Source organism: Wickerhamomyces anomalus (assembly GCF_001661255.1).
Source record: "Wickerhamomyces anomalus NRRL Y-366-8 unplaced genomic scaffold WICANscaffold_6, whole genome shotgun sequence".
NCBI lineage: Eukaryota > Fungi > Ascomycota > Saccharomycetes > Phaffomycetales > Wickerhamomycetaceae > Hansenula > Hansenula anomala.
In genome coordinates, this window is record NW_017567115.1 from 909,628 (window position 1) to 920,654 (window position 11,027).

Sequence of the window (11,027 nt, forward strand, 5' to 3'; positions counted from 1 at the left end):
AAAGAGTAAACCTTTCTCCTTCAATACGGGATCACCTTCAATGTTATTGATTCTAACAATAGCAATTTGATCAGTAATCAGGGCCTTGATAAGTCTGATAGAATCGGCGTTGAAATTGTATAGCTCGAGCATTAGCTCCAAAAACTTAAAACTCATTGTCTCAAATGCAGATTCGAAATGAATGGTTATACCCCATGTTTCAGTGACTTTTCCATCTTCCAAAGTTTGAATATTTTCCACAAACCTGTCAATTACTTTTCGGTCTTTGATCAAAGTGGGTGTAGGTGCAGAAATCCAAGAAGGTACAATCTTTTTGAAAACTAAATCTAACCTTTCTTTGAAAACTGATGAGATCAACTTAGCAACTGACATTCCAAGTAATATTGGACGGTAATCTTTCATTGTTTTTGTTTTTGAATTTTTATTTTTTTCCACAAGGTTAATCAAGACAGTACGTAATGAGGTTGGAGTTGGACCTTCAACGTTTTTTAAACAATTTGAAATTTTTATTATAACTTCACGAATTTTTTCCCAGTGTTCATGGATGAATTGGTAATTTATGTCGTCGAGTCCAGGTGTAGTATTCTTCATACTTAGCCTTTTCACCACCGCAGCAAAATCATCTTCTGTAAAGTCTTGGTCTAAACCTCTTGCATCTTCATCAGTTAATTTGTTTGATGGGGAAACTAAATTTTGCATGTCAGTGGCCGTGAACTCTAAATCATTCTCTTCGTCAACATCGTTTGTGTATGAATCTCTGAAGTAACTAGTAGCTTCTTCTAACATGGACCTTGTATCATTCAATAATCTTCCCTCCCTTGTATAAAGAGAACTCATCATTCTATTCCCAGATTTTTTTTTGAGGATAACATTATAGGATTGTTCTTTATGTGCCAAATTGAGATCAAACATCTTATTGATTATAGCTTGAGCTCCTGGACTAACACCTCTTGTAAGATCAGTTAATGATTTTAAACTCTTTATCAAGCCGCTGAAGAAGATATCATAATGTCTCATATAAAAAGTCCCAGTTTCAGCCGGATCGTCAAACCAGGTTACTCTTGACTCCAAAATATTCTTCATAGTTTCACCCCGGAAAAGCGTATGGTCCAGGATGAATCTTGGTCTACCATATTCCAGATCCTCACATACTTGACTGTCTCCATTATCAGACATTACAGACCACCGCAGCCAAAACTAGTAATAGCTTGTGTTGAAAAATGTCCTCTGCCAAATTTGACGGCATAAAAATTTTCGAATTTTCGCGAAAGTGTGCTCTTACCAAATCTGATTTTTTCCTTTCGCGAATTTGATCAAGAAAAAAAAATTTGAACTTTTGATGAGATGATGAACTTATATTACAAAAGTTTTGGAACAGCTGAAAATATGAGTGAAGTTGAGGTCAAGAGAGTTCCTAAAAAGAGATTCGTTGGTAAAAGGGAAAATGCTGCTACGAGTGCCGATGGCTCGCTAGTCAAGAGTGAGTGTTGGTGAAGTTTTATGACTGATGGATAAATGTACTGACAATTTAATAGCATCCAGAGTGAAAAACCATGTGGGTAGAGTCATGACACAAATACCCAAGGAGATACTGGAAGATAAAGATCTGAATGAGGCTATCAAGTTACTACCTTCTAATTACAATTTTGAAATCCACAAGACGGTTTGGAATATCAAAAAGCAAAATGCTAAACGAGTTGCATTACAAATGCCTGAAGGTTTATTGATTTATTCATTAATCATTGCAGATATCTTGGAACAGTTTTGCGAAGTGGAGACAATAGTTATGGGTGATGTCTCTTATGGTGCTTGTTGTATTGATGATTATACTGCAAGATCCTTAGACTGTGATTTTATTGTTCATTATGCTCATTCATGTTTAGTGCCCATTGATATCACATTAATCAAAGTTTTATATATTTTTGTCACTATAAACATTGATGAAACACATTTGATCAAGACAATACAGAGAAACTTCTCCAAGAATTCCAAGATTGCCACATTTGGTACTATTCAATTTAATCCAACTATACATGCCATTAAAGATAAATTAGCGAATGATGAAGGAAAACCAATCTATACCATTCCACCACAAATAATGCCACTTTCAAAAGGTGAAGTTTTGGGTTGTACTTCTCAAAGATTAGATAAAGAAGAGATAGATGCTATGATTTACGTTGGTGATGGTAGATTCCATTTAGAAAGTGCAATGATTCATAATCCAGAAATTCCTGCATATAGATATGATCCATACTCTAGAAAGTTCACAAGAGAATATTATGATCAAAAACAAATGATCAAAGTTCGTGAAGATGCTATTACAACAGCTTCGAAAGCTCAAAAAATTGGATTGATTCTTGGTGCATTAGGAAGACAAGGTAACGTTAACACTTTATCAAATCTTGAAACTGAATTAACCAAAAATGGTAAAACAGTTGTCAAGATCATTTTATCTGAAATTTTCCCTCAAAAATTATCCATGTTTGATGATATCGATGCTTTTATCCAGGTTGCATGTCCAAGACTATCAATTGATTGGGGGTATGCTTTCAACAAGCCATTATTGACGCCATATGAAGCCATGGTTATGATGGAGAATGATAAGATGTGGAATGAAAACTATTATCCTATGGATTACTACGCAAAAGATGGGTATGGTCGTGGTAAAGTCCCTAATCATGAAAATGTTAATTTATAATGAATCTTTATAAACTTCTTCAACACCAAGTAAAGTAGTAACATCATATGTAGTCCATTCTAATAAATGGTCTTCTGGGTATATTTCTTGCAAGATCTTATAAAAGACATTGTACAAATTCAAAAATTTCAATGAACTTTCAGTAATTATATCATTTGCAATTGTTGGTGATGAAATTTTGAAAAGTGATTGTTGAGTTTCAATTAATGCAACTGGTAAAAATTCATGTAATTTTGTTTCAATTTCTTGTAATTTTTCTTTACCAAATAGTTTGTTTTCAATTAATGAAGCATACATTGCATAATCATCATCTGTTTCAATTTGATCAATTGGGAAAATCAAGGTTATTAGTTGTTGATGAATTGAAAGATCTGAATCTTTTAATAACAATTCATATTGGTGCTCAATCAATTCTTGTTTCAAACTTGTTATTAACTCATTAACTTCATCACATTTCTTTGACAATTGAGTTGTTGTTATGATTTTAGTTTGGATTAGATCAAGTGCATTCAATTTGAAAATTTTAATATTTCTTCCATCCTCAAGAGATTTTGAATGTTCTGACAAGATTTCAATTGGTTTATTAACAATCAAATTTGATAAATTCTCAAATAACTCATCTGAAAGACCGAAAACATTTGAATCTGACCCGATGTTACTATCTTGAAATATAACTAATGCGTCTGTGAAATAATCTCTAACCCAGTCAGGTGGTAATAATAAATCATCCAATCCAATATTGTCACTTTTAATCAAAGTTAATTTCTCTTTCAACAGCCCAAAGATTTTTTCAATGCATAATGATTTTAAACTATCCAAACTTTCAATAACTGAACAATCTTTTAAATTTTTAGGTAGAATTTTTTCATACATCATTTTGAAAAGGTCCAACAAATTTGAAATCTTTGGTATGACATCCAAATGTTTTTCACTTCTAATAACTTGTTCAATTCTAATCTTGAGTGGTCGACTTAATCCGTTAATAATTTTAACCAAAGTGTCATTTACAATATCATCAACATTTTGGAAATTCTCCACATGAATCAAAGCTTCCTCTAGTTCTGATCTTTGATTGTACAATTCATCATTTTCTGACGAATCTATTTTTTGAAATAAATTTTGTATAAATTCAACTTCATTAACGATAACTGAATGAACATATGCCAATATATCACCAATGTATCTTAATGGATCATGAGCTGATAGTACAATAGGTCTTGAAACATCATTTGAGTCAGCATTATTCAATTGGTATAAGAATTCATCAACAATTGTTTTGGAACGCTGTTGAATTAATTTTGATAATAATTCATCAAAATATCTAACATTATCAGATAAATGGAAAATTGAAATTTTCAACAATTTAATATTTTTATTATTTGATAAGTTTTCTTCATTTAAATTTTTCAATAATTGATTCTCTAGAAAAAATGAAATTCTTTGATAGGATAAATCTAAAAATTTATTCATCTTTTCCATAATTTTCAAACCTAAATTTTGATTACCCAAAGTTAACAATATTGAACAATTTGAATGAATTTTTTTACATTTGTTTAAAACTTTGAAAAATTCAATTGAAATATCTTCATTTGTTAAAATATGTTCTTCATATTGATTTAATGTGAATTTTTTTTTGAAATTTGTTAATAATGATTTCTTCAAGATTAATAAATGTTTGGAATTTGATAATTCTTCAATCTTTGATACTAGTTCCGGATCTAGTTTATCAAAACTCTGTAAATTGTTGTTTATATCATTCAATTTATTGATCTTGGTCCCAATGTTTTCAATCTTTGTCACAACTGGTTGGAATTCTCTCAAGACATTAGTATGTTGTTTTAACAAATCACCTTCAATTTCACTTCTGAAGTTTCTTCTTGCAATAGAACCTAGCAAGTCCGACCTTATCAATTGTTCCACTTCAAGATTTGATTTTTTTTGCAAGATCAACAATGCATCTCTTAGATTTGGATCATTATTATCATAAGAGTTCAAAATGTTGGAAAGTCTAGTACTCAATACTGAGCTATTTGATTTTGATGCATTAGAATGGAGATGGTCGTTGAGTTTGCTGGTTTGGTCAGTTGTATTTGATGCTGTTGTTGTGGTTGGTAAATCTGAAATCATTTTATCATGAGATTGATTATGATTCGTGTTCAATAGATCAATTGATAGTTTAGCATATTTCTCTGCAGTTTTGCTTGTAATGTTGACATCGTTATCAGAGGTGGTTATATTGTTATTATCTTGATTCAATGGCAAGTTTTTCTTCAACAAGGATAAGTTTTTGAATCTATTTGTGAAATCTGGGTTTATGGGCAAGATCAAAGGGGGAGCTGGTTCTGGTAATGGATTTTTGAGGTTATCTGAGGAGTTGTCAGTACTTTGGAAAGTGTCATAGTCTATGAAATCCATATTGAATCGAATCAATCTTCAGGCCCAAAGTGATTTGGTGAATTCGAACAGTTCTTGACGTCGTGTTTCCAAATCTTTCCAACTTGTTTATGTTTTCTCGAGAATTTCGAGATTTCGAGAAGTGGTGTTTGGATGTTTGTTAAGATTGGGCTATAGATTACACATAAATAAGAGAATAAAATCATATAATTCCTGAGGGAAATAGTACTAAATATCAATGAGCTAGTTCATCAATTATCTCTTTTTAAAGCTTAAAGAGTTAATGCCAAAAGTTATTTCGCACATTTCAGTATTGACACGGGGATCTGCCAATAAACACATTATGGAAAAATAATTAATTAATTCATTCATTCAGTTCTATATTTTGTTTTGCCTTGGGCATCAGAGGCTCCTTCTTTCTTTTTATGTTTCTTACCACCACGTTTATGATGTATTTTTTTCATTAATTTCGCTTTGGCTTTTTGTTCATTTTGTTTTTGAACTTTCAATCTCTCTTTATTGTGCTCTGTTGCCTTTATAGAAGCCAGTCTCTTCTTTTTCCCTGGTCTTGCCTTCTTGTTGATTTTTTCCAACTCTTTCTCTATCTTAGCATTATGCTCATTCAAATTGATAACTTTCCCTATTGGTCCATACGGTATTAAACTTTGTCTTATCACATCATCACCTGTTATAGCTGCTTGAGCAAATTTTGCCTTTACCTCTTCATCATTTTCTGCAAAGTAATAAGATCTGGGTCTCTCTTGTATTATTACTTCTGGTGAAGGAGATCTAAGTGTAATTCTCATTGTGTTTTGTTTCTCTTGTGTTCTTCCACGAAGTGATTCTTCTTCTTGATCTTTTTGCTCCTCTGGTTTTGCGGCCGTGGTGGTGGTGGTTCCCATTGAGAAAAGAGGGAAATCAAAATCCTCTTCTTCTTCTTGGGCATCACCCATCACTTGATCATCGTCTTGTGTCTTGTCTATAATCTCGAACTCCAAGTTCGGTAGTATTGGTGTTTGACCATCATCGGAAGGTTCTATATCAGATTCTGAATTGTATAGGTCGTGTCTTGAGACTCTTGGAAAGCAGTGTTAGTCATCAGTCCTCTCAGGTACTAGCATCAACAACTTACACCTTTACGCCAATCATATTGGAATGAATATTCTAGCTTTTTAGTTGAACAAATGCTCAAAAGTTTGTCTTCGATAATTTTTTTGACGTAAAAAAATTGATGATTTTTCAGTTAAACTTACATAATTACTTAGTCATTAACTCACTAAATATTATTATTTCTTAATGATCTACACATCTTGATCTTAAACTAAGAGTCTGAATTTAGTATAGTCAATATAATTAGCTCATATTTTTACTATGTAGCAATATGATCACAGTACTAGTCGGACTGCTGGACGTATAATATTAAAAATTCAGCGAGCTACGTCGGGCTAGTGCGCCGGCTGGCATAATTCTAGTTATAAACGTCGTCAGCTTTGCACTAGTGTAAAGATATATTCATCATGCAGATATATTTGTGATATTCAGACTATAATATTATAATAATATAATTAATATATTTATATTATAATAATTACACATATTATATTAATTGACGACGTATATTTTAATGATGAATCACTTTTTTTTTTTCTTATAAATAATTTTAATCTGCGCATATTATAAATATTGCAATATAATAATAATTATCTAGTGGATCGATATTATTCAATAGCTGACGTACTAACATCATGTGCAGTATTAATTAATATATTAATAATATAATTAAATTAATGCAGCATAAAATTATAATGTACATATTTATAAATATTTTTAAAATTATCACTGGGGACTCAGTCGACTATATATTGACTGATTTATAATAAAAGGGCCGATAAATTATCAGAATAAAAACAAGTAAGGATCATGAACTAATTAAAAAGCTGGCCATTGTTATAATTGGAACAATTGTACTACTAAAATTTGTGCCGGCGGAAATCACCAAGATATTGATCCTAATACTTTTCTTGATGTCGAAGTCCTAAAGGTAATTAATTGTTAATTAGCTCTTGGTTCTAGGGATTCATAATATATAAATATTTCGTCGACTAGTTTATTAATTAATATTAATAATATAACAGCTACAACATATTTATTATAATAACATAACAATATAAATTAATAATAAACCATAGTATACAAAAACAACGGAAGGAGGTCTGAACACCTCAATCAACAAACTTTAAAAAATTATAAAAAAGAAATATAAGGGAGTAACAAAATTTCTCAAACCAATAAACACAAATAAAAAAGAATATCAAGTAGGAAATAAAATCAAAAAAAAAATCAAATGAACAATAAAATACAAAGAGCAAAGGAACCAATAGCGCTAGAAGCCATAGCACTCTTTTTGACAGCATGGTCCTCATACGTATTTGATATATCTGGGATCAAAGTAGTAGAGGAAGAAATCAATGTCCTGACTCCTTCGGCAGAACCCCTTACAGCAGCACCCTCCGAAGAAGAGATAATTTTTCCAGCAGATACCTGGTCATATGATACAGTAGCAGTGGCAAGAACTGTTTGTGTAGAAGTGGAATCAATAGCAGTATTTGAGTTATATGAGCCTTGAGCACCAGTACCAGCATTTGAAGCCGAGCCACCACCAACAGCAGTAGCCCCAGTGTTTGATCCAGCAGCAGCGGCAGTAGCAGCAGCAGCATTGGAGGAAGTACCAGTGTTTCCATGAGATATGGCAGTACCAGATTGTGCATTATTACCATTTGGACCAGATTTTGAAGGTGAAGAACCAGCACCTGATTCAGGTTTACCACCTTGTGGAACATTAGAAGCACCACCAGTACTTGAAACGTTTGCAGCAGTTGATCCCTTAGAATTTGAAGCATTTGGTACATTACCGGATTGACCCGGACTTGAATTTTCTGGAGATGCAATAGAGCTTAATGGACAGTATGTAGTATAGATAGTTTCTGTACCTTCATTTGTTTCAGTAACAACAGTAACACCAGTAGTGGCAGTTACCTTAGAGCAAACATGACTAGAACAAGATGTGATAGTAACAACAGTTGTAGATGGAGCTTCAATATGAACAGCCGATGAACCATGATCAACAGACGTCAATGGGCAATATGTAGTGTATGTGGTAACAATACCTTCAACCGTGGAAGTAACAACAGTGACACCAGTGGTAATAGGAACACTAGAGCATTTGTCATCTGAACATGAAGTAACAGTAATCACAGTAGTTGATTGCTGATCAACAGTTGTAGTTAAGCTGAAAGAGCCACCGCTAGTCATTGATACCGAATCTGATGCAACACCAGATGCTGACCCAGATGATAAGGTTTCAGAAGCAGAACTTGAACCACCACTTGATGGAGCACTAGAGCTTGACCCAATAGATGAAGCATCAGTAGTAATAGTGGCTGATAACAAGAACTTCAAAACAGCTCTCTTGACTAATTTTTTACCATCAATTGTATTAATAGCAACTTCAACACTGTTTGTATAATTTTTACCAGCAATGGCTTGAGCAAAAACAGAGAACACCAAATTCGATGAGCTTTCAATTGCGTCTTCATAAGATGCATCATAAGAGTTCTTTGTTAAATTAGATGGACCTGACACGACAACACCGTCAACTAACATTTGTAAGTCAGTTAAGTCATAATGAGTGCCATCGTCGGAAGCGCGTACTTCAACAGATGACCATGGACCCAAAGTACCAGGAACAACAATATTCCAATGTGGTTGGCCATCCTGAAAGAAACCAGTCATATATGGTGCACTAAGAGAACCACTTGAAGATGGATTTGAAGATGACATGGAAGATCCTGAACTCAATGACAATGAACCACTAGATGAATGTCCGAGAATTGGGATAGTAGTGGTACCTGTACCAGCAACGCCATTTGTACCAGTAGTTGGATATTCACTAACAATACCGGTAGAGGTATGACCAGCTGAATCCGTCCAAGTAGTTGTAAAGACACTAGTGTGGGATCCAGTAGAACTTGAGCTGACTAAATCACTAGAAGCACCAGAACTAGATTTTGAACTACTACCAATAATTGGAATAGTAGTGGTACCTGTACCAACAACGCCATTTGTACCAGTAGTTGGATATTCACTCACAATACCGGTAGAGGTATGACCAGCTGAGTCCGTCCAAGTAGTTGTAAAGACACTAGTGTGGGATCTAGTAGAGCTTGAGCTGACAAAATCACTGGAAGCACCTGAGCTAGAGTATGACACCGAAGAGCTTGCGCTGACTAAATCACTGGAAGCACCAGAGCTAGAGTATGACACCGCAGAGCTTGAGCTGACTAAATCACTAGAAGCACCAGAACTAGATTTTGAACTACTACCAATAATTGGAATAGTAGTGGTACCTGTACCAACAACGCCATTTGTACCAGTAGTTGGATATTCACTCACAATACCGGTAGAGGTATGACCAGCTGAGTCCGTCCAAGTAGTTGTAAAGACACTAGTGTGGAATAAGGAAGACTCCGTAGGAATGACAACAGGTTTTGATATTGATGAAGTATCTTCAGCACCTGAAGTAATTGGAATGGTAGTAGTACCTGTACCAGCAACGCCATCTGTACCAGTAGTTGGATATTCACTCACAATACCGGTAGAGGTATGACCAGCTGAATCCGTCCAAGTAGTTGTAAAGACACTAGTGTGGGATCTAGTAGAGCTTGAGCCGACAAAATCACTGGAAGCATCTGAGCTAGAGTATGACACCGAAGAACTTGAGCTGACAAAATCACTAGAAGCAACTGAGCTAGAGTATGACACCGAAGAGCTTGAGCTGACAAAACCACTAGAAGCACCAGAGCTAGAGTATGACACCGAAGAGCTTGAGCTGACAAAATCATTAGAAGCACCTGAGCTAGAGTATGACACCGAAGAGCTCGAGCTGACAAAACCACTGGAAGCACCAGAGCTAGAGTATGACACCGAAGAGCTTGAGCTGACAAAATCACTAGAAGCACCAGAGCTAGAGTATGACACCGAAGAGCTTGAGCTGACAAAATCATTAGAAGCACCAGAGCTAGATTTTGAACTACTACCAATAATTGGAATAGTAGTAGTACCTGTACCAGTAGTTGGATATTCACTCACAATACCGGTAGAGGTATGACCAGCTGAATCCGTCCAAGTAGTTGTAAAGACACTAGTGTGGGATCCAGTAGAACTTGAGCCGACAAAATCACTGGAAGCACCAGAGCTAGAGTATGACACCGAAGAACTTGAGCTGACAAATTCACTAGAAGCACCAGAACTAGATTTTGAACTACTACCAATAATTGGAATAGTAGTAGTACCTGTACCAGCAACGCCATTTGTACCAGTAGTTGGATATTCACTAACAATACCGGTAGAGGTATGACCAGCTGAGTCCGTCCAAGTAGTTGTAAAGACACTAGTGTGGAAAGAGGAAGACTCCGTAGGAATGACAACAGGTTTTGATATTGATGAAGTATCTTCAGCACCTGAAGTAATTGGAATGGTAGTAGTACCTGTACCAGCAACGCCATTTGTACCAGTAGTTGGATATTCACTCACAATACCGGTAGAGGTATGACCAGCTGAGTCCGTCCAAGTAGTTGTAAAGACACTAGTGTGGGATCTAGTAGAGCTTGAGCTGACAAAATCACCGGAAGCACCAGAGCTAGAGTATGACAACGAAGAGCTTGAGCTGACAAAATCACTAGAAGCAACTGAGCTAGAGTATGACACCGACGAGCTTGAGCTGACAAAACCACTAGAAGCACCTGAGCTAGAGTACGACACCGAAGAGCTCGAGCTGACAGAACCACTAGAAGCACCAGAGCTAGAGTATGACACCGCAGAACTTGAGCTGACAAAACCACTAGAAGCACCAGAGCTAGAGTATGACACCGAAGAG

At 35.0% G+C, this 11,027-nt stretch overlaps 4 protein-coding genes across 4 annotated transcripts; 1 reads left to right on the forward strand and 3 right to left on the reverse strand.

The window, feature by feature from the left end:
- Window positions 1–1,386: 1,386 nt before the first annotated feature.
- Window positions 1,387–2,698, forward strand: DPH1 (2-(3-amino-3-carboxypropyl)histidine synthase; the record flags this gene model as incomplete). Its single annotated transcript, XM_019182352.1, has 2 exons — window positions 1,387–1,480; window positions 1,536–2,698. 2 exons carry the CDS (start codon window positions 1,387–1,389, stop codon window positions 2,696–2,698), a joined length of 1,257 nt encoding a protein of 418 aa, XP_019036954.1.
- COG6 (Golgi transport complex subunit COG6) lies at window positions 2,693–5,113 on the reverse strand (the record flags this gene model as incomplete). Its single annotated transcript, XM_019182313.1, has 1 exon — window positions 2,693–5,113. The coding sequence occupies one exon, from the start codon at window positions 5,111–5,113 to the stop codon at window positions 2,693–2,695; it is 2,421 nt and encodes an 806-aa protein (XP_019036955.1).
- A 347-nt stretch (window positions 5,114–5,460) lies between these two features.
- WICANDRAFT_35373 (uncharacterized protein) lies at window positions 5,461–6,171 on the reverse strand (the record flags this gene model as incomplete). The annotated part of the gene is made up of 1 exon (XM_019182296.1): window positions 5,461–6,171. A coding segment is annotated over one exon (711 nt), but the record flags the coding sequence as incomplete, so codon positions are not given.
- Window positions 6,172–7,432: 1,261 nt separating this feature from the next.
- On the reverse strand, window positions 7,433–8,932 carry WICANDRAFT_85864 (uncharacterized protein; the record flags this gene model as incomplete). The annotated part of the gene is made up of 1 exon (XM_019185959.1): window positions 7,433–8,932. The coding sequence occupies one exon, from the start codon at window positions 8,930–8,932 to the stop codon at window positions 7,433–7,435; it is 1,500 nt and encodes a 499-aa protein (XP_019036957.1).
- Window positions 8,933–11,027: the final 2,095 nt, after the last annotated feature.